The sequence below is a fragment of the Pseudophryne corroboree genome, chromosome 1 (genome assembly GCF_028390025.1).
Source record: "Pseudophryne corroboree isolate aPseCor3 chromosome 1, aPseCor3.hap2, whole genome shotgun sequence".
NCBI classification, from domain to species: Eukaryota; Metazoa; Chordata; class Amphibia; order Anura; family Myobatrachidae; genus Pseudophryne; species Pseudophryne corroboree.
Genome location: NC_086444.1, coordinates 1,112,233,046 through 1,112,256,987, shown reverse-complemented (window position 1 = coordinate 1,112,256,987; position 23,942 = coordinate 1,112,233,046). Strand labels below are relative to the sequence as shown.

The window sequence follows — 23,942 nt, the reverse complement described above, 5'->3', positions numbered from 1 at the left end:
CCTTTTTTTGCACTGCTATATCAAGCCAATCCACTAGTGGGGCACAGGGAATGTTTGCATGGTGCTTATGTCGCATTAGCAAATGCACATTAAACATACAGTATTATTAAGTGAAAAAGATGCATGGTGCGGCTTAGTCTAATTTTTCATGGCATCAGACTGGGCTATATGACATGATTTGAGTATAGGTGTACAAAGGGTGTGTAATAAGTTTCTGGATGCACAAAAACTATTATACTGTATTTACAAAGAAAGTGAACATTACATTTTTTTGAAGTATTTGCCAGAGGAGTCTATGCAAAGTTGCATGCATTAAAACCACTTGGGGAAACAGTCCGAAGCAGATATGTCTTCTACATGCTGGATGGTGGTCTGCAGCGTAACTTCCAGTGACTCAAAATTAATCCCATGTATCTTGCACTTGATTTGAGAGAACATGAAGAAGTTTCATGGGGGCCAGGTCTGGACTGTATGGTGGATTACCAAGCTCCTGGATGCATCCATGGGCCAAAAAATCCACCACTTTCCTGGACTTGTGGCAGGTGTTTTGACATGGTGGAGAAGGGCACTATGAGTTTAAGTTCTTGGACGATGCCGGGAAATGGCTTCCAGCACTTGCGTCAGGCATTGGTTGGTGTACTGGTCCCCAGTGATGATGCGCTGCTGCATGAGTGGTTCAGTAGCTACATAAACAGTCTTGGCCACTAAAACAGCCACCAGCTGCTTGGCACACAGTAATCCTGTCGTATCATGGTGCACCTCCAACTAGGGTCCACTAGGCCAAATGTGTTTTGGTCTCTGAGTCGAAACTGTAGATCCAGGATTCATTACCACTGATGATCTCCCAGACAGAGATTGAGTGACCACTATCAAACCTGGCCAGCATGTTGCGGCACCGAGTCACCTGAGCCTTTTTCTGCTCTTAAGTCAGCTGATGGGGCACCCAGCACTCAGAAACCTTGCTCAGGCCAAGCTTTTTGTGGAGTGTCAAGTGGATGGATCCCGATGACATGCCTACAGTATCTCCTTCTCTTATTGGGCCCTAGTCACCCTGGTGTCCAACTGAACTATGGCCCATGTGGCAATAACAATATCATTGGTGTTGGCGGACACAGCTCGACCGCAGTGCATCTCATCTTCCAGAGAGTATATCCCATGCCAAAAGTCTGCAAAACACTCAAGCACAGTGGTTTAGGATTTTGCTTCCTTCCCAAAAGCAGCTTGAATTCACTCAAAACTCTCCTGCTGTCAGATACCACTCTTGTAGTTTTAGAAGATCATGGCTTTTAAGTGGCCTCTGTCGAGCTCCATAATGAGTTTGTAAAGAAAGTGAACATGCTGATTTGTTTGGTGTGCTGCGCTGCTTATATACGCTTCTGTGTCTTGAAATTTCACAAAAACTTTAGTCAGAGATTTTAATTCACAACCAGGCAGTGAGATTGTGTCTACTTTACCTATACACTGCACATCCGCAAAATGTTTGCACACTCCTCGTATATGAACACATCTGAATGTATTAAGGGCCGAATTCAGAATTGATCGCAGCAGCAAATTTGTTAGTAGTTGGGCAAATCCATGTGCACTGCAGGGGGGGCGGGGGCAGATATAACATGTGCAGACAGAGTTAGATTTGGGTGGGCTGGGTTCAAACTGAAATCTAAATTGCAGTGTAAAAATAAAGCAGCCAGTATTTACCCTGCACAGAAACAAAATAACCCACCCAAATCTAACTATCTCTGCAAATGTTATATTTGCCCCCCACCCCTGCAGTGCACATGGTTTTGCCCAAATGCTAACTCAACTCTGAATTACTCTCTAAGTTCCATGCATGAAATGTGTGGGATATTACTGTACATCCAGCTTACATTCAACTCATCAATCGTAAGATCTGCCTATCCTGTATCGTCATGCCGAATCATCTATGATAATGATATTGAACAGCAGCACTGAAGGTGGGATATTTTGGAATCAATTTCACTTTTTACGTTGAGTGCATTTAGTTCAGGCATGTTTGTTCTATTTGTTGATTTTATTTTTTTGTTTTTGTCTCTTCTTGGTGTCAGTAACATTAATATAGAAAATAATATTATTTCACTATTTATATTTTTTTTGTAGAATTTTGTTCCTAATGTAGAGGAAAAGTTAACAGAGTTAGAGTTTGATGTAATTGGATATTTACATTACAAAGATTCATATAGTCTTATGGACTGGAAAGAAGGTTGGTTCGCCTTAGAGAAATCCCGCCTGCACTACAGCAACGCTCAAGAAAATATTCTAGGAGACGTTATTGAACTGAAGAAACTGCAGGAACTTAGTAAGATACTATTCATCATAAATGTATATTTATACATTTTCTTTTTTTATCAATTGTTGTTGTTACATAGTAGAGATGGGCAAAGAAGCAGTTTTCTGGTGAGTTCCACTTTTGCTCGCCATTTCACTTTTGCATCACAGTTTAACACTAGTGAAGAAGTATATCTGCTTCTGGCAGTCCTTGTGATGAAGTCATAGGTTAGGGCATGTTCCCAAAAAAGAGCTCTATAGAAACACTACTATAGTGTTTGTAGATGTCAGGGAACGTACAGTTTTGGCCAGCACCTCCATGGAAAATGTAAGCATGCAGCATATTAATTACATGTGCTGTATGGTTCCACGTGTTACAATGTAATTTGGAAATAATTGGATATAATAATATAATAGTATAAACACAATCTTTGCCAACATTATTTTGTTCTCTTTAGTGAGTGTGTTATTTTAAGATTTTAACTATTGAAATTACATGATTTTAGTTTATCCTATTGAATTGATTCAATAAGGGGTCTATTCATAAAGCAGTGAAAATAGTGGAGAAGTGAGCCTGTGGAGAAGTTGTCCATGGCAACCAATCAGCCGCTCCGTAAAATTGTATAGTATGCAAATTATAGCTGTTATTTGAATGCTGATTGGTTGCCATGGGCAACTTCTCCACTTGCCCACGTCTCCACATTTTTGACTGCTTCATGAATAGACCCCTAAATTTTCCCAAGTTAAACTATAATCTGCTGCAGATATGCCAATTAAAGTCAAGCCTCTCAATAGAAAGGGTTTGAATACAGTATACCACAGACAACATTTGCTGTATAGTATGTTGCACACTCTTCCGGTGATGCTATATTCTTGCAAGAAATCCACTCCCACTCAGTGGTATATAATGTTGTAGGTATACTTCATGATTCTATACATTTTCTGTTCAACAAGTCTAAATCAGAGATTCTAATGCTCATATGATCTAAGACCCTAGTTATATCCATGTCACCTGTCAATGATGTTATGATTACCTTTACAATATGCACAAAACTGACCATCTAGAGACTTCCAATGTTACTGCTTTCCAGCGTACTTTAGATACAGTGCATTGTCCAAATTGGTCCCTGTCCATGGCCAAAAACTTAATAGGCAAATTATTGAAGAGCAGGTGGCAGCTGCTTTTGTCTTTGATGATTTCATAATGTCCTGTTACAAGACATTTGCCTATGAGCTGACCCAAGGTGTCACATGTGTCAATTATGTCCCACAGCAGGTAAAGTTCATCCTGACATTACTCAATCCCACATAATTTGGATCTCCAAGCCCCTTAAAGGTACCAGCTAACTGTTTCAGTTATAGTCCAATCTTGCTCTTGAATACAGAAATTAAGCTCTTTACGAAGGTGCTGGTGGTGAACAGGTTGAATGAATATACAGTATGGCATACCTTATAGATCTTGACAAGTTAAGTTTGTGCTATGTGTCAAGCAATTGGACAATTCCAGACATACTGTAGTATGCATCATACCTCTCACCTCAATAAGTATGAAACCCGTTTTTATCACTACTAGATGTTGTGAAGGCCTTAGGTAGGCTCTCGTGTTCAGGAGTAGGTCTAGGGACGGGTAAGCAGGGCGATGCAGCCCATGGGTGCGGCTGCAGTCACCCCGCAGGCACCCGACACCCACCCACACCCGACATCCGCATTCCGCTCCCTGGCTGCAGCAGGTTCTGTGGGCTGTGTGGTTGCCTGCTGCAACCAGCACCATTGACAGACGCTAGATTAATGATGGACATCGATTACCGATGTTTCAGAACTATCAATGTTTTTCTTTCGATGGTAGTGTTTTTGGCATTCAATAGTGACCTTCTGATGTTTGACCTTACCGAGTTAGGTCTATCTATTACATACTTTACCTGTGTTGCTTCTGGCATCATTTCTCACAATATTGCAGAAGCTTTGTAATAAATTTATCTGGATTGATACCAAACTTTAAATTAATTGTGACTGTCTTGCAAAATCCTCACCCTCAAGGGGTTTGGAACTTCTAGTTACTCAATATTGCCATGGGATCCATGAAGCCACATTCTTTCTGCCTCAGGTTTCAATAAATTGGTGGATATTGAAAACTCCTTTGTTCATGGTGAGACTTTGGACAGGACATCTGATGTACCACAGGCCAGCCTCAGTGTAAGGGATATGATACAATTCTCACTTAATTTATGGGACAAAATGGTTAGGATATTTGATAATTTCTCTCACCCCTTCCCTTTGTCGTTATAGAGACACCTACTTTTCCCTACAGGGATTTATTATAGTTTTGCCTTATTGTGGATATTGAAAACTCCTTTGTTCATGGTGAGACTTTGGACAGGACATCTGATGTACCACAGGCCAGCCTCAGTGTAAGGGATATGATACAATTCTCACTTAATTTATGGGACAAAATGGTTAGGATATTTGATAATTTCTCTCACCCCTTCCCTTTGTCGTTATAGAGACACCTACTTTTCCCTACAGGGATTTATTATAGTTTTGCCTTATTGTGGGTACTAGTTGGTGTAATGCAGTATTGACACATCACTGATGATTTTGCTCTGAGTGATTTGTGTAGCAAGTATAAATAATCTTTCCCCATATCTCCAGTTTCAATTCCTGTAATTGTAGGGGTTCATATCAAATTAATTCCAGGTCCTCAAAGCCCCAATTACTTTTTAGAGAACATGTGTCTTTTCAGCTGCTTACAGGGGAGCTAAAGGCTTCCTGTACCTTCTACAGATCAGCACTTTGAATTGTTTGAGCTGGCCTCAGAAAGATCTTAAACAATCCCCTTTATCTGTAGGAGTGTTCGCTCATCGATTGCATGTAACCAAACTAGAGATGTACGGCTGGCACTTTTCGTGTTCTGTGTTTTGGTTTTGGTTCTAATTCCACTTTCGTGTTTTGGTTTTTGCTTGGTTTTGGCAAAACCACCCTTTTCGTGTTTTGGTTTGGGATCTGTATGATTTTTGAAAAAAACATAAAAAACAGCTAAAATCACAGAATTTGGGGGTAATTTTTCTCCTATGGTATTATTAACCTCAATAACAATCATTTCCACTCATTTCCAGTCTATTCTGAACACCTCACACCTCACAATATTGTTTTTAGGCCAAAAGGTTGCACCGAGGTCACTGTATGACTAAGCTAAGCGACACAAGTTGACAACACAAACACCTGGCCCATCTAGGAGTGGCACTGCAGTGGCAGACAGGAGGGTAGATACAAAAAAAAGGCCCCAAACAGCACATCATGCAAAGAAGAAAAAGAATTGCAATGAGGTAGTTGTATGACTAAGCCAAGCGACACAAACAATTGGTCCATCTAGGCGTGGCACTGCAGTGGCAGACAGGAGGACAGATATAAAAAAGGCCCCAAACAGCACATCATGCAAAGAAGAAAAAGAATTGCAATGAGATAGTTGTATGACTAAGCCAAGCGACACAAACAATTGGCCCATCTAGGCGTGGCACTGCAGTGGCAGACAGGAGGGTAGATATTAAAAAAGGCCCCAAACAGCACATCATGCATAGAAGAAAAGAATTGCAATGAGGTGGTTGTATGACTATGGCAAACGACACAAACAATTGGCCCATCTAGGCGTGGCACTGCAGTGGCAGACAGGAGGGCAGATATAAAAAAAAAGGCCCCTAACAGTACATGATGCAAAGAAGAAAAAAAGGTGCACCGAGTTTGCTGTATGACTAAGTTAAGCGACACAACCACCTGGCCCATCTAGTAGTCTCACGCAGTAGCTGAATGTCGAGAGTGGGCGGCAATTGTTTGGTCCACTGACAGCATCTCCAGCACGCTCCAGTCACTTTTAAAAAAATCTGCAATTGGTGGACTTATACGGCAGTACCCCAGGACTAATACAGCAGTACCCCTGGACTCATACGGCAGTGTCACACAGGATGGCACTTTTCAAAAACTAGGCCCCAAACAGCACCTTATGAAAAGATGTCGAAGAGGTGCAATGAGGTAGCTGTATGACAAGCGACACAAACAATTCCAACTGGAATTATACGTCAAAATCACTGGAATTAATTTGCAAAATCACTGGAATTATACGTCCAAATCATTGGAATTAATTGGCAAGATCACTGTAATTATACGTCCAAATCACTTGAATTAATTGGCAAAATCACTGTAATTAATAATTATACATCCAAATCACGGGAATGAATTGTCAAGATCACTGTAATTAATAATTATACGTCCAAATCACTGGAATTGACAATACCTCCATCAATTGTCTAAATCCCACTGCACTAATGGCGGATAACGGACGCATGTCTAACACCAACATAAGTGTTAAGGCCTCAGTTATGAGGGCTTTCATCGTCATGTGAAGCTGAACCACTAGTCATGAGCATAGGCCAGGGCCTCAGCTGTTCCCTGCCACTCCGTGTCGTAAATGGCATATTGGCAAGTTTACGTTTCTCCTCAGACCATTTAAATGTCTTTTTTGGGGTCTTTTAACTGAACTTTGGCTTTTTGGATTTTACATACCCTCTACTATCACAATGGGCATCGGCCTTGGCAGACGACGTTAATGGCATTTCATTGTCTATGTCATGGCTAGTGGCAGCAGCAGCAATAGGAGGAAATGGTTCTTGATCTTTCCCTATTTTATCCTCCAAATTTTTGTTCTCCATTATGTTTCTGGAGTTATATAACACAATATGCGGCACAGGAATGACTGATGGCTGATGGCCAGGACACTACCACTGTTCTGATGGAGGACAACACAGCAACACTGTGAGGGACTTGTGGTTGTTATTATTATTATTATTATTATTATTATAATACTGTAGCATAGGACATTTAGCAGCAGCGTATACCACTGTGACTGCCTGGTCACTGGAATGACTGATGGCCAGGACACTACCACTGGTCTGATGCAGCACAACACAGCAACACTGTAAGGGACTTGTTGTTGTTGTTGTTGTTATTATTATTATACGTCAGCAGTGGACATATAGCAGCAGCGTCTACCACTGTGACTGCCTGGTCACTGGAATGACTGATGGCCAGGACACTGCCACTGGTCTGATGCAGGAGAACACAGCAACTCTGTAAGGGACTTATTATACAGCAGCAGTGGACATATGGCAGCAGAGGACACCACCACTGAGAATGGGCACTGGACTGACTGATGCACAGGACACTAGCACTGGTCTGATGCAGGACAACACAGATAATTATTAGTGATGAGTGGGTTCGGATCCTCGGGATCCGAACCCCCCCGAACTTCACACATTTTACACGGGTCCGAGGCAGACTCGGATCCTCCCGCCTTGCTAGGTTAACCCGAGCGCGCCCAAACGTCATCATCCCGCGGTCGGATTCTCACGAGATTCGTATTCTATATAAGGAGCCGCGCGTCGCCGCCATTTTTCACTCGTGCATTGGAGATGATCGTGAGAGGACGTGGCTGGCGTCCTCTCAGTTTCTATGTTCAGTGTGCTGCAAATATCTGTGCTCAGTGTGCTGCAAATATCTGTGCTCAGTGTGCTGCAAGTGCAAATATCTACGTTCTCTGCCTGAAAAACGCTCCATATCTGACTGTGCTCAGTGTGCTGCAAATATCTGTGCTCAGTGCAGTGGCATAAGTTCGTCACAGGCGCCCGGAGGCAAGATAAATATTGGTGCCCCCCTATTTCCTATATTAAGATAAATATATGTGTGTGTGTGTGTGTGTGTGTGTGTGTGTGTGTGTGTGTGTGTGTGTGTGTGTGGAGTGTTCTGAAATAAAATTATATACTGTATTTATACATTTAATTGTCTTTTATTTTAAATCACACATTTCTTAGCAGTCATACCCAGGATTAGAGCCCATGACCTGTTACACTGACAGCAGACACTTTACTGATGGAGCTATTTACTCCTGTAGAGGAAGCATCAGAATTCTAACTATATGAAGTTACGTGTAATTGTCAGAGTAGTATCTTCATATAGGTAAAATTCTCATATTTCCTATACAGGAGCAAACAGCTTAATCAGTAAGGTGTCTGCTTCCAGTGTAATAGGTTGTGGTTTCTAATCCTGGGTATGACACTTGTAAAATGAGTATATTCCGTATAATAAAGAGGGTGTGAATTGTAAACTGCAAGGAAGTCGGCCACTGAAAAGACAGCAACAGCTATCAATTAACTTAATTCAATGGTGTCACAGAATGGGAGGAGAGGTGCCCCCCTTCAGAGCAGGAGCCCGGCGGCAGATGACTCCGTTGCCTCCCAGAGTTCTGCCTCTGACTCAGTGTGCTAATTGCTTTACTGTGGGGACTGGGGACCAGCAGTATTATATAGTAGGAGGACAGTGCAGAGTTTTAGTGACCAGTGACCACCAGTATTATACGTTCTCTTCCTGAAAAACGCTCCATCTCTGTGCTGCATTGTAGTATATAGTAGGAGGACAGTGCAGAATTTTGCTGACCACCAGTATAACTATATATATATAGCAGTACGGTACAGTAGTCCACTGCTCCACCTACCTCTGTGTCGTCAAGTATACTATCCATCCATACCTGTGGTACATTTCAGTTTTGCACAGTTTGCTGACCATCAGTATATACTATATAGCAGTACGGTACAGAAGGCCACTGCTCTACTTACCTCTGTGTCGTCAAGTATACTATCCATCCATACCCGTGGTGTATTTCAGTTTTGCACAGTTTGCTGACCACCAATATATACTATATAGCACTACGGTACAGTAGGCCACTGCTCTACCTACCTCTGTGTCATCAAGTATACTAGTATCCATCCATACCTGTGGTGCATTTCAGTTTTGCACAGTTTGCTGTCCACCAGTATATAATATATAGCAGTACGGTACAGTAGGCCACTGCTCTTCCTACCTCTGTGTCGTCAAGTATACCATCCATCCTTACCTGTGGTGGATTTCAGTTTTGCACAGTTTGCTGACCACCAGTATATACTATATAGCAGTACGGTACAGTAGGCCACTGCTCTACCTACCTCTGTGTCGTCAAGTATACTATCCATCCATACTTGTGGTGCATTTCAGTTTTGCACAGTTTGCTGTCCACCAGTATATAGAGCCAGTTTGTGCAAGGAGAGATTGATTGCTTCTTTTTTGGTGGGGGCCCAAACCAACCAGTCATTTCAGTCACAGTCGTGTGGCAGACCCTGTCGCTGAAATGATGGGTTCGTTAAAGTGTGCATGTCCTGTTTATACAACATAAGGGTGGGTGGGAGGGCCCAAGGAAAATTCCATCTTGCACCTCTTTTTTCTTTCATTTTTCTTTGCATCATGTGCTGTATGGGGACTATTTTTTGAAGTGCCATCCTGCCTGACACTGCAGTGCCACTCCTAGATGGGCCAGGTGTTTGTGTCGGCCACTTGGGTCGCTTAGCTTAGTCACACAGCTACCTCATTGCGCCTCTTTTTTTCTTTGCATCATGTGCTGTTTGGGGACTATTTTTAAATCTGCCATCCTGTCTGACACTGCAGTGCCACTCCTAGATGGGCCAGGTGTTTGTGTCGGCCACTTGTGTCGCTTAGCTTAGCCATCTAGCGACCTTGGTGCACCTTTTTTTTTCTTTGCATCATGTGCTGTTTGGGGACTATTTTTTAAATCTGCCATCCTGTCTGACACAGCAGTGCCACTCCTAGATGGGCCAGGTGTTTGTGTCGGCCACTTGGGTCGCTTAGCTTAGCCATCCGGCGACCTTGGTGCACCTCTTCTTTTCTTTGCATCATGTGCTGTTTGGGGACTATTTTTTAAATCTGCCATCCTGTCTGACACTGCAGTTCCACTCCTAGATGGGCCAGGTGTTTGTGTCGGCCACTTGGGTCGCTTAGCTTAGTCACACAGCTACCTCATTGCGCCCCTTTTTTTTTCTTTGCATCATGTGCTGTTTGGGGACTATTTTTTTGAAGTGCCATCCTGTCTGACACTGCAGTGCCACTCCTAGATGGGCCAGGTGTTTGTGTCAGCCACTTGTGTCGCTTAGCTTAGCCATCCAGCGACCTTAGTGCACCTCTTTTTTTCTTTGCATCATGTGCTGTTTGGGGACTATTTTTTAAATCTGCCATCCTGTCTGACACTGCTGTGCCACTCCTAGATGGGCAAGGAGTTTGTGTCGGTCACTTGTGTCGCTTAGCTTAGCCATCCAGTGACCTTGGTGCACCTCTTTTTTTCTTTGCATCATGTGCTGTTTGGGGACTATTTTTTAAATCTGCCATCCTGTCTGACACTGCAGTGCCACTCCTAGATGGGCCAGGTGTTTGTGTCGGCCACTTGGGTCGCTTAGCTTAGCCATCCAGCGACCATGGTGCACCTCTTTTTTCTTTGCATCATGTGCTGTTTGGGGACTATTTTTTAAATCTGCCATCCTGTCTGACACTGCAGTGCCACTCCTAGATGGGCCAGGTGTTTGTGTCGGCCACTTGGGTCGCTTAGCTTAGTCACACAGCTACCTCATTGCGCCTCTTTTTTTCTTTGCATCATGTGCTGTTTGGGGACTATTTTTTAAATCTGCCATCCTGTCTGACACTGCAGTGCCACTCCTAGATGGGCCAGGTGTTTGTGTCGGCCACTTGGGTCGCTTAGCTTAGTCACACAGCTACCTCATTGCGCCTTTTTTTTTCTTTGCATCATGTGCTGTTAGGGGACTAGTTTTTTTGAAGTGCCATCCTGTCTGACACTGCAGTGCCACTCCTAGATGGGCCAGGTGTTTGTGCCGCCCACTTGGGTCGCTTAGTCATCCAGCGACCTTGGTGCAAATTTTAGGACTAAAAATAATATTGTGAGGTGTTCAGAATAGACTGAAAATTAGTGGAAACTATGGTTATTGAGGTTAATAATACTATGGGATCAAAATGACCCCCAAATTCTATTATTGAAGCTGTTTTTAAAGGTTTTTTTTTTAAAAAAACACCCGAATCCAAAGCACACCCGAATCCGACAAAAAATTTTCAGGGAGGTTTTGCCAAAACGCGTCCGAATCCAAAACACGGCCTCGGAACCGAATCCAAAACCAAAACACAAAACCCGATAAATTTCCAGTGCACATCACTAATAATTATACAGCAGCACTGGGCATATGGCAGCAGATTACACCACCACTGTGACTGGTCACTGGACTGACTGATGTCCAGGACACTACCACTGATCTGATGCAGGACAACACAGCAACACTGTAAGGGACTTATTAAACAGCAGCACTGGATATATGGCAGCAGAGGACACCACCTCTGTGACTGGACTGATGCAGCACAATACACCACCCTGAACTGATACAGCACAACAGAGCACCCTATACAGCAGCACTGGACATATGGCAGCAGAGGACACAAGCACTGTGACTGGACAGATTCAGCACAAGCCACGGATACTGAGGGCACTGAGAGAACAGAGACACATCCTCTCTCTACACTCTATAATGCCAGAGTGAAAATGGCGGGGACGCGCGGCTCGTTATATAGAATCCAAATTCCGCGAGAATCCGACAGTGGGATGATGACGTTTTGCCTCATTCGGGTTTCCGAATCAGCCGGGAAAACACGAGCCGGGCTCGGAATCGGGTTCAGAGCATGAAGTTCGGTACGGTTTGGTTCTCTGAAAACCGAACCCGCTCATCTCTAAACCAAATCTTCTATAAGTACAGTACTTCCCTTAAGGGAAACTAACTTCAAGATTTACACTACATGGCTATTTGGTTCCTTCAAAACTAGTGCACCAGATGTACTCTACTACAGATCCTCCAATCTATGCTGAATTCTAGTAGACAGGAAAAAACAGACACCCAACCGACTTTTCAAACATTTGAATTCCGCCCATTGGGTCTTACTTTTACATTTGGTATGACTTCCCCAAGGTGTCCATCCTCTGACATAAGGTTTTGGCCCTTTTGGCACAACTCTTCCTGACCAAAATACCTGTTTCTGTGCAACCCACATAAGACTTAGGACCTAATTCAGTAAGGATTGCAAATTCATGCTGACCGCCACCTCCCCCCTTTCATCAAGCAGAAATTGCGATCGCATCGCAGTTTCTGCTTGATAGCAGAAATTAAGGTCGCCTCCTGCCAGCGCAGCTTAGCTGTGCCTGCAGGAGGCCCGCAGCCTAGTTTATGATGCTGCCGTGATCACGTCCACGCCATGCCCCCCGTTTCACTGACGCCGCCCCCGATTGGCCACCTCCGCCCCCGCAGCGCTCTGTCTCTGCCTAGAAAATACCGTTGCCACCCCCCGCCCAGCGACCGCATCTGCCTGATTGACAGGCAGAGGTGATCGCATTTTCTGCGGCCCCCCCACAGAAAATGTGGGCGCATGCGCAGGACGGGCTTGCGCCTGCATCTTTTTAGCAATTTTTGCGGTTTGAACACATATTGCGATCCAACCTGTATTAGGCCCTTAGAAAACTGTGATAAGCTGGTCCAACCTTTTTGCACTATTGCTCATTTCTATATACTGTATCTGTATACCCATGTTTTTTAGTATTATTATTGCATATGTTCTCTATTGTTGCTACAGATGGGTCCACGTTTATCTTGGCCTTTAATAGGATTAATTGAGGCTGGGCAGTCGGACTTAATCCCCTGCTGTAATGACTTAATCCCCTGCTGTATTGTTCTCTGTATTGAATTGCAGCTGAGAACAATAGATGAAGGGCTTATGTAAATAAACCATGATGCACCTAGGCGCAGCAGAGAAGCCAAGATAACCGTAGATCTATTTGTATAATAAAAAGAATTAAAAACTAAAACCTGGACTCTAGATAATACTAACACATTGTGTGTCCACTGTCCAGTACAGTATGTGCTTTATTTAATGAAAAGGCAAAAAACACACATGGGCACCACAATGCAGTCATGTCCCCATGCAGAGTGCAGGAATGTAAAAGCCTGTTGTCTGCATTAGTGACTGTGCTCTGTCCAACATATGAAAAGTTTAAGGAAAGAACGTCAATACCACAAAAAGGAATCTGTACTTTGTAAACTGCTTTTTGAGTCATTATGTTGTGCTGAGCAGGAGTCTATTCATTTAATTGAACACTATAGGCACATTTTTGGCAGACAGTGCAGCACACAGTTGCCAAAGCAAAATAAGCTGAATCTTTATGCACGGTAATTTAATTAAACCAAGTTCACCTCAACACATGAAAAACACGCATCCCACGCATGCAGTTGACAAATGATGATGCACAGACACTTTTCACCTATAAAGGAGTGCTATAGGTGCTGACATTTTATTGCCATGCACATAACATTGTCTAGTAGAGAGAAAATATTGTGTTGTGAAAATCACATATGGGAGACAGTAGTACATAGTAAGTGTTTGTGCTACCAAAATTACTGCGGAAGAGCTATAGCGGTAATTCCCTACTAACTTGCAACTTGTTTGTTTTCTAGCAAGAAGCTCATCTGTGATAAATGGAGAAAAGAAAAATGTTGTGCTACTAGTTGAAAATGGAAGGTAATGATTCTATTACATTAATTCAGCAATAGCCTAACATAGAGAAAATAAAATACAGATAAGAATAATGTTTTACAGTAAATCAGAGATTCAGAACCATTGTGACTGTGGGGGTAATTCAGATCTGATTGTAGATGTGCTAAATTCAGCACATCTACGATCAGTTTCTCAGACATGCGGGGGGACGCCCAGCACAGGGCTAGTCCGCCCTCCATGTCTTGCTCTGCCCCCCCCTCCCCAGCACGGATGCGATAGTTTTGCTTGGCTGCGGTGCCTTAGCTCCCAGCAAGTAGCTTCCTGTCTGCGCAGCTAGTGCACATCCTAAAGTGCAGCCGGGCGGCTACCCGCCGTGTCCTGGGTCGCAGCAGCTGCGTGTGACGTCACATAGCCACAGTGGCCCGCCCGCACAATGGTCTGGACACATCTGCGTTGTCCAGATACACCCCGCCAATGGCGTTCTAATGCCATTGGCACACCCCCTCTCGCCCCACGACAGCCTCTGCGTGCGCACTCCCCAAGGGACTTCATACTGCGAACACTACCGCTGCAGCGATCCAGTCTGAGTTAGCCCCTGTGATGTCAGAGGAGCTGGCTTTCTAAACCTTGGTTCAGTTTGAATTTTAATGCTCCTTCAACCAGTAAAATCTCCCTTATGTAAGTAGCTTCTAATAAGATTCCAACAATATAAGTAAAAGTTCACATACACTAACAGGTTTTACATTACAATTATACATGATAATTAGCTGAGTACAAAATATTGGTAAGAAAAAAAGAGAGACATTGTTTCCCCCAGCACCCTGAATGATAACAGTAACCAGATATAAATCCCACATAATATTAGAATTCAGAGATCTTGGTTACACATATTTGCGCAAATGTGTGAATAAGCCCAAAAGCCGTATCAAGGCGTCTCTGTTTATTTGGGGTCCCTAGCGCTATATCTAGGTGCAGGGTGTGGCACCCTAAAATACAAGCATAAGCCAGAAAGCCCAGGGCAGCATACCAGTGAAAAAACTATAGTGTTAATAAATTAGTATTTAGGAAGCCAAAGCTATAAAGAAGGTCATACAAAAATGAAATGTAATAAAAATAGAGAAATAGTGTTACAAAATTAATAAGTGAAAAGTGTTAATAGAATGTAAAGGCATGCCACACTAAAGCCATCCAGCTCAGCCAGTCCAGAGGCACCACACCTCACACCTCCATTACCCCAATCTGGGTCTATGATTAACCAGCAAGGAGCCACATGATAATGGCTCCTTACTACAATATGTCTAAGCTAAGAGCTACCTACCTTGGAGCAACCCCATAATGCTCCATGTGGCATGTCAGGGCCTGCACCTCCTCCTAATGCAGGAACCTCTCTGCCTCTCACAACAGACATATATAATGGTAGATGCTCAATCAGCTGAATGATATCATTCAGGTGCTCGAAAGGGAGGGGTATTTCTAAGCAAGAAAAAAAGAGAGACATTGTTTCCCCCAGCACCCTGAATGATAACAGTAACCAGATATAAATCCCTATAAATCCAACATAATATTAGAATTCAGAGATCTTGGTTACACATATTTGCGCAAATGTGTGAATAAGCCCCAAAGCCGCATCAAAGCGTCTCTGTATATTAGGGGTCCCTTGCGCTATATCTAGGTGCAGGGTGTGGCACCCTAAAACACCAGCATAAGCCAGAATGCCCAATGCAGCATACTATCAGTGAAATACCCCTCCCTTTCAAGCACCTGAATGATATAATTAAGCTGATTGAGCATCTACCATTATATATGTCTACAAAATATTGGTCTCTTTATTTAACCATTTGCAAACTAAGGCTAATATATAACAACTTGCTGATGTGCCGGTTTCAACTGGACAAAGGTTTGCTGGGGGGAATTTTACCCCTTTTTACCGCCTTAGGAGTAAAAAAATCCCTGCTTAGTGGGTGGCCGCACATAACTGTCATAGTTTCCAAACCACCCAGCACTTCACATGTTCTAGGTCACCTGGCAGATGCACAGGGAGAGTTCATCAACAGTCACATTTTCCAGAGCACAATGGTGATGCATAGTAAATGACATATGGACGTTTTGCCACATAACTCGAAGGAACCAATTACAACGCCAATATTTTTCTGCAAATCTATGTAATAAGGCCTTTAATTTGGTATATGATACTCAGGCAACAGCATCATAGAAATACACCACTCATAAAATCCATCCTTCTGCTATTAATATATCAATGTCTTTCATCAGGATTATTGACAAATCTGCTGTGTACTGTACATACAGGTATTAACAGCTCAAATATCTTGTGCTCGGAGAAATAAAAATGTATTTTTTTTTTATAAGAAACGTATCATCTTCAGGGTCACGAGTGGTTTGTGTATGTCTAGGGGGTAGCTATGGATTACCCAGGGCTTTGTATGGACTATCTGTACCAGCAGCACACAGTTTAAAAAATGATACAAGAGCAAAAAATTATAGGCCCAGATTTATCAACCCTTGGAGAGTGATAAATTGCATGTTGATAAAGTACCAGCCAATCAGCTTCTGTCATTTGTCAAACACAACCTGTAATATGACAGTTAGGAGCTGATTGGTTGGTGCTTTTTTACTGTGCAATTTATCACTCTCCAAGGCTTGATAAATCTGGGCCTATGTATATATTTTTTTCACTGCCCTGACTCATTTTATACCACTTAGAGATCTATTTACTAAGCCTTTGATGGAGATATAGGGGGTCTTTCCGAATTGATTGCTCGCTAGCTACTTTTAGCAGACGTGCCACCGGGGAGTGTATTTTCGCTTTGCAGAAGTGAGAACGCCTGTGCAGCAGAGCGCCTGCAAAATCATTTTGTACAAAACAAGACCAGCCCGTAGTTACTCCTCTTGTGCGTTGAGTCTGACGGTGGGACGGCTTTTGACGTCACACACCCGCCCAGCGTTCGCCCAGCCATGCCTGCGTTTTCCCCGACACGCCTGCATTTTTCTAAGCACTCCCTGAAAACGGTCGGTTGACACCCAGAGACGCCCCCTTCCTGTCAATCTTCCTGCGTTCAGCCGTGCGACTGAAAGCTTCAGTTGAACCTGTGCAAAACCACGATGCTCTTTGTACCCGTACGTCGCGCGTGCACATTGCGGTGCATACGCATGCGCAGATTAGCCATTTTTTTCACTGATCGATGTGCTGCGAACAACGGCAGCTAGCGATCAACTCGGAATGACCCCCCATAGTCGCTGGAGATAAAGTACCAGCCAATCAGCTCCTAACTGTCATTTTTCAAACACAGCCTGTGACATAGCAATTAGAAGCTGATTGGCTGGTAGTTTATCTCCATCGACTTTATCTCCATCCAAGGCTTAGTAAATAGACCCCTTAATTACCTAACATTCTGCCTCAGCAGGCAAAACTGCCCCTCCTGTTCAAATAGAGAGCTGAAGTGTTACCATAAATCACTGTCACTTTGGGTATATTTTTATTCCCTTCTACAAAAATTGGCAAACATATTCTTAGTAGACAACATGATTAATTGGAAACTCATTAAAGACACCAGATCTGTATTTTGTGATTGAACAGGTAAACTGTTAATACGTCAATTTACATATTTATAACATTTTATGCACAGTTGTAACATACAGTAGTATCTTTTATTTTTAGTGTTTTGGTCATTTTTATATTTAGTATAATTCTTCTTCACTTCATTTTTCAACGTGCAGGACATTATATATCCATGGACATACGATTCAGGATTTCATGGTCTGGCATTGTGCAATTGAAAAAGCAGCAAGTACAGATGGCAATGCGCTACAGGATCAGCAGCTCTGCAAAAACAACATTCCAATTATTGTGCATAGCTGTATGGCATTTGTTACACAGTATGGTAGGTAATACAGAGTTTATGTTCAGCAGATTGTTTTTGAATGATATTAGGTAATTGTGAGCCTGTTGAAATATGTATATTTTTAATATATGAATAGCAAGCAGCTGCAACAATGTAAGACATAGAAACTTGTTTTTTTCTGAGAAATTATAATTAACCTTTTAGAAATGTTGATATTTGTTGGAATGCAGCCCTGTATTTTGTTATTCAGAGATGTTTATGCCTAAAGACAAATACTATCACAAGCTGAGTAAGCCATTGCATGGCGCAGGTAGATATCATCACATAGATTTTTCAGTAAGCCTCATTAATTACTCTGAATGTACGGATGTGATTCATGAAAGAAAATACATTTTACTGTTTTAGCCTTATTTTGAACATATAAATTATTACTCCCACATTTTATTATAGGCTCTACATATTTTTTTTCAAATACCATTTTCCCAATGGTGCAGTACATTGGGGGTAATTCCAAGTTGTTCGCAGCATGATTTTTGATAGCAATTGGGCAAAACCATGTGCACTGCAGGGGAGGCAGATATAACATGTGCAGAGAGAGTTAGATTTGGGTGGGGTGTGTTCAATCTGCAATCTAATTTGCAGTGTAAAAATAAAGCAGCCAGTATTTACCCTGCACAGAAATAAAATAACCCACCCAAATCTAACTCTTTCAGCACATGTTATATCTGCCTCCCCTGCAGTGCACATGGTTTTGCCCAATTGCTATAAAAAATTCTGCTGCGATCAACTTGGAATTACCCCCATTATTTCAGGAAAATAGAAAAGTGGAGACTGCAGTCAAATTGTAGCATCCCACTAGATCACAACCAAGTCAGAGCAGATTTTAGCGAAACCAACCACGAGCAAAGCTTGTGGTATTCACCTGGGCCCTCATTCCGAGTTGTTCGCTCGCAAGGCGAATGTAGCAGAGTTACACACGCTAAGCCGCCGCCTACTGGGAGTGAATCTTAGCTTCTTAAAATTGCGACCGACGTATGCGCAATATTGCGATTACAAACGAGTTAGCAGTTTCAGAGTAGCTCCAGACTTACTCTGCCTGTGCGATCATTTCAGTGCTTGTCGTTCCTGGTTGTCGTCACAAACACACCCAGCGTTCGCCCAGGCACTCCCACCGTTTCCCCGGCCACTCCTGCGTTTTTTCCGGAAACGGTAGCGTTTTCAGCCACACGCCCCTGAAACGCCGTGTATCCGCCCAGTAACACCCATTTCCTGTCAATCACATTACGATCGCCGGAGCGAAGAAAAAGCCGTGAGTAAAAATACTTTCTTCATAGTAAAGTTACTTGGCGCAGTCGCAGTGCGAACATTGCGCATGCGTACTAAGCGGATTTTCACTGCGATGCGATGAAAAATACCGAGCGAACAACTCGGAATGAGGGCCCTGGATCACAGCCAAGTCAGGTTTTACGGCCCACTGGTGTACCACTGATGTTTCATTGACATACCTCTGATGCCTCCTCTCCTCCAGTCACTTGATCTAGCAATCTAGTTATCCTTGTTCCCACACAGGGAGTCACAGGGGTCAAAGTCCAAACCCTCCTTTTCTTCTTTCCTCCCCTGCCTTCATAAGCTCCTTCCCTTGCACCTACTCAAACATGTACTAGCCTCCCTCATTCTTAAGAAACACTTTCTCTTGACAGACCTTCAATCTCTAATTAGTGCTCAATTTCTCTCCTTGCCTTTGCCTCTAAGCTATTTGAATATGTTGTTTATGATCACCTCATCTCCATCCATTCTTTCCATACCTTCTTTCCATTCCCTCCTTGACCCACTCCAGCCTGGTCACTGATGCTTTCACTCCCAGGAAACTTCCCTCACCAAGGTCATCAATGACCTCCTCACTGCTAATCTCATGGGCCTCTACTGTATACTCATTTTTCTTTATCTCATGGCTGTTTTTAACATGGTCTATCACCGCTCCTGCAAGTTCTCCACTCTATAAACCTCTTGGACAATTTAATTACCCTGGTCACCTCATACTGTGTTTGTTCAATTGCACACTCCCCATGTCTTCTCTAGAGTGCTAATCAGCTCCCTAGACCTTCAATACCACCAGGGGCACACTGAGATAGAAAACAAGCCAGGGAAATTTATGGAATCAGCCCTAATGGTGGCCGGGTCTATTGAGGGGGTGAAGTCTGTCAAGGGAATTGGAAAGCCCAGCTGGGCTTTCCCTGACATGGTCGCATCTGGGACCTAATTCATATGTGATTGGAGTTGCTATCACTGCTGTTTACATAGAAGCAGCAGGGATAGCACGTATATGGTAATGCCTAATATTGTTATACCTCCTGCTTGCATTAGTGATCTGAGCTGCATCCTAGGATGCAACATCACCATCGGCTGGCTGTGTGACCCATGGGGTCATGCAAGGTAACTGTCTCAGATCCAACAAACAGGTCATGAATCACCAACAGAGATCCTAGCCTCATCACTCCCATATAAAGGTGGTGACACTGGGCAGCTGCTGGAAGCATTGTCATAACTATAGTGGGTGCCATTGCTATCAGGCCCAGAGGTTTAGAGGGCCCTGCGCTCAGGTCATACAGTTAGTTGTGTACAAAGGGGGTAAAACATACATGATCGCTATGGTGCATTTTTTGCATCCCTGCAATCAGGTAGTCACTGCCTACAGGGGGAGGGGGAATTCGCTGTGCAGGTGTGTGATCGCATGTGCAAGAGAGCTGCATAAACAGCAGTTTGTGCAGTCTTTGAACAGCCCAGGACTTACTCAGCTGCTGCAATGATCGGGGCCGTAGCTGACGTCACAAATCCTCCCACATAACACTGGGTTCCTCCTGCGTTTTTCCGGACACCCACAAACGCCCTCCTCCTGTCAATCTTTTTGCATTTGCCGGTGCGATCCGATTTGTTGCACCATCCCGTCACTGCCCGATGCTCCCCATCTCTGCGGACCATCGCGCCTGCGCATTGCGGTGCATACATATGCGCAGTTCAGACCTGATTGCACAACAGTGATCAGGTCTGAATTAACTCCCAAGTTCCTAAGCTTGAAAAGGGGGAGTCTTCAGTGGCAATCTCTGTCTCTCAGTAAAGCTCCACACTGATATGAGGCATCTCCCACAATCCTATTTCACACTTACAGACCATCAGAGCTAATCAGTAATCCCAGTACTGTTAGAGAGTAGGCTACACGATATGTTATACCTCTTATGCTGCCCATGTCGGGCCACTTCTACAAAATCTTACAGGGCCACTTTTAGTTCTCCATCTGCCCCTGCTCTCAGACACAACTGCAGAAAAAGACAAGGAAGTCCGCAATTGCATACAATCAGGCCCTATAAGGAGGTATCCCGCCCCTTCAACAGATCCCACCACTCATCAGACCACGCCCCCATTGGGGCTGCTTCAATAAATTTCCCGGGCTTGTTTTTAATCCCAGTCTGCCTAAAAAGCAGAATCTGCTGAAGGTCTCATGCGGGGGCCGCCCAGCTCAGGGCAAGGCTACCCAGCATGCAAAGTCCTGCCCCGCATCGCTGAACTGGAATTTGAGGATAACTCCTGCATATGCAGCATGGCTGCGTATGTTGTTGCACTGCTGGCCTTTTTTCCCTCAGAGCGGTTGCGTGTGATGTCATGCAAAAATGGTCTGGACAAGCCTCCGTTGTCCAGACCATGCCCTCTCAATACTGCTTCCATGCCCCCCTCCCCCGATAGCCACAGCTGTCAATCACATCATGATAGCATCCCTGTGAGGGTTTGAAAATGTGCTATGCGGCCGCAGCACATGCGCAGATTGCCGAATATTGCTTGTTTGTGATTTTTGGTAATCTCCGGGTGTTACTGAATAAGGGCCTAGGTCACTAATATGGGGCATAAAATGAACTAGGGCACTATTACTGCATATTGCATAAAATGAACTAAGGCTGGGTACACACGAATCCCCGTCATCCCAGTGGGGACCCAGCTTAAGGCAATATTATGTGGTATAAAATGAACAACCACTGTGGAGAGAGGTGTCTCTCTAGAGGCATTTTGCTGTGAGGCCTACAAAGGTAACCTTCCCGCAACTGAATCTCACTGTCCCTCTGCCAGTGCCTGCTGTGCTTCTTACCACTAGTGATAGGGCAGTCCGGAAGCACCCCCCACCCCACGGCTGCAGAGATTAGCAGTCACTGGGGGTATGTCAAACAAGAAACCCTTACCTTCCCTGTGTACACCAGGCTGTTGGAACATGTGGAGACACAATGGGTGCAATGTTTTGATGATCGGTGTACTGATATATTGGCCATCAATATTTGAACCAGGGTGTTTTTTTTTTTTTACAAAAATAAACTTGTGTTGGATACTGCATGTTTTAAATAAATGTTTTTAACCTAATTTAATAACAAAAATCTGGCCATTTCTGAGTGGATTTTGAAAAAAGTATTAGGCAATTACAGTTAAGTGGTTGACAGATTATAAATAGATCCACATTGATCTAAATAGGTGTTGTGCTTCAGGGCTGAAATGCATATTTACTAATAGGCATTTTTTTATATAGATTTATAAATGTTAGTACTGTAAAGGTGCAATTTAGCCCCTGAAACACAACATCGATTTAAAATCGATCTATTATTATTATTATTATTACATTTTATTTAAAAGGCGCCACATGTGTTTTGCAGCGCCGTACAAAGGACAGTACAGGGGACAAAACATTGCATTACAGTACATAAATAACAGAAATAGAGTACAGGTAACAGAGCACCACACATTCTCAAGACATAATACAGCTAAGATGTAAGTATTGAGGGAGTGATCATCGTCCTACTAGAGGCTAGTGGCCATAGATGGAGATGAGCCTTTACTAGCAGGATAAAGATGGTCGTTGAGTAGGGGAGAGCTGTGAGTGAAATGTGTTGAGACGAGGGCTTAGATAACAAGAGGAAAGAGGGCCCTGCTCTGAAGAGCTAACAATCTAATGGGGAGGGGCGACAGACAGATGACAAGAGGTGCAGGCAAGTGGGAGGTATCCTGATGGCAGTATGCAAGCAAAGCTGAGATGTTCACGGCATGAGGCAGGGGGGTGGAGGCGCGGCTTCAGCACTGGGTTATGCATCGGGAGGGTATGCTTTGATGAATAGGTGGGTTTTTAGTGCCCGTTTGAAGCTTTGCAAGGTTGGGGAGAGTCTAATGGAGCGGGGGAGTGCGTTCCACTGAAGGGGTGCAGCACGGGCAAAATCCTGAACTCGTGCATGGGAAGCAGTGACCAGGGCGGTGGAGAGGCGACGGTCATTAGTCGACCGTAGGGGGCGGGAGGGAGTATGAAGGGAAAGGAGGTTGGAGATGTAGGGAGTAGTGGAATTAGAGATAGCCTTGTATGTGAGGGTGAGGAGTTTGAAGAGGATTCTGTAGGGGAATGGGAGCCAGTGTAGATTTTGTTGAAGGGGAGTGGCAGATGTGGTGCGGCGGGAGAGGAAGATAAGCCTAGCTGCGGAGTTCAGGACAGATTGGAGGGGAGCAAGATGGGAGCAAGCGAGGCCAGTGAGGAGGACATTGCAGTAGTCAAGTCGTGAGATGACCAGTGAGTGGATGATGAGTTTAGTTGCACTCTGGGAGAGATATGGCCTGATACGAGCAATGTTGCGTAGCTGGAAACAACAGGATTGTGCCAGAGCTTGGATGTGGGGTGCAAAGGAGAGGGAGGAGTCAAGAGTGATGCCCAGACAGCGGAGTTGGGGAACGGGGGAGATGGTGGTGTTGTCAACAATGATGGAGATATTGGTCGGGGGTGTTGCTCTGGATGGGGGGAAGATGATGAGTTCCGTTTTGTCCATGTTGAGCTTTAGAGAGCGTTCAGACATCCAGGAGGAGATTGCAGAGAGGCAGCTGGAAACCTGAGAGAGGACAGAGGGGGACAGACCCTTTAGTAAATTTACCCCCTATGGTGAAAAGCTCGTGTAAAAAAAAATAGTAAAGGAGTGAATGGGACAGGTTTAGTAATAAAATAAGAGGTATGTGGCAAAGGATATCTTGTACAAACAATATAAAGGGGCCACTGTAAAAATAATAATAACTAGAGCCCTTTGAAAGCTGTTCCCTAAGCAGTAATACTGTATCGGACTTGGTTAGCAATGCACTTTGCTTTGTATTCTCGCTACAGTAATAATTCATGAATTTAAACTGTTACTTTTTGTAAAACACAGTTCCGTGTTATTTGTGCTGAGTATAGCTTACAAGACAGATTTTACATTTTTCAGTAAATGTCAGTTTACCATACATTATTATAATTCACTTAGACATGTTTATTTTGATGTCTCCTTATATTAA

The 23,942-nt window shown here is 43.7% G+C and overlaps 1 protein-coding gene across 3 annotated transcripts in view; it reads left to right on the top strand.

The window, feature by feature from the left end:
• Positions 1-23,942, top strand: part of ARAP2 (ArfGAP with RhoGAP domain, ankyrin repeat and PH domain 2) — a 575,623-nt gene that overhangs the window by 321,369 nt on the left and 230,312 nt on the right. For all 3 annotated transcript variants that reach the window (XM_063922313.1, XM_063922304.1, XM_063922322.1), the window contains exons 19-21: positions 2,116-2,314; positions 13,710-13,773; positions 17,485-17,648. In XM_063922313.1, the coding sequence (XP_063778383.1) occupies positions 2,116-2,314; positions 13,710-13,773; positions 17,485-17,648 (427 nt within the window). The remainder of the gene's footprint in view (positions 1-2,115; positions 2,315-13,709; positions 13,774-17,484; positions 17,649-23,942) is intronic.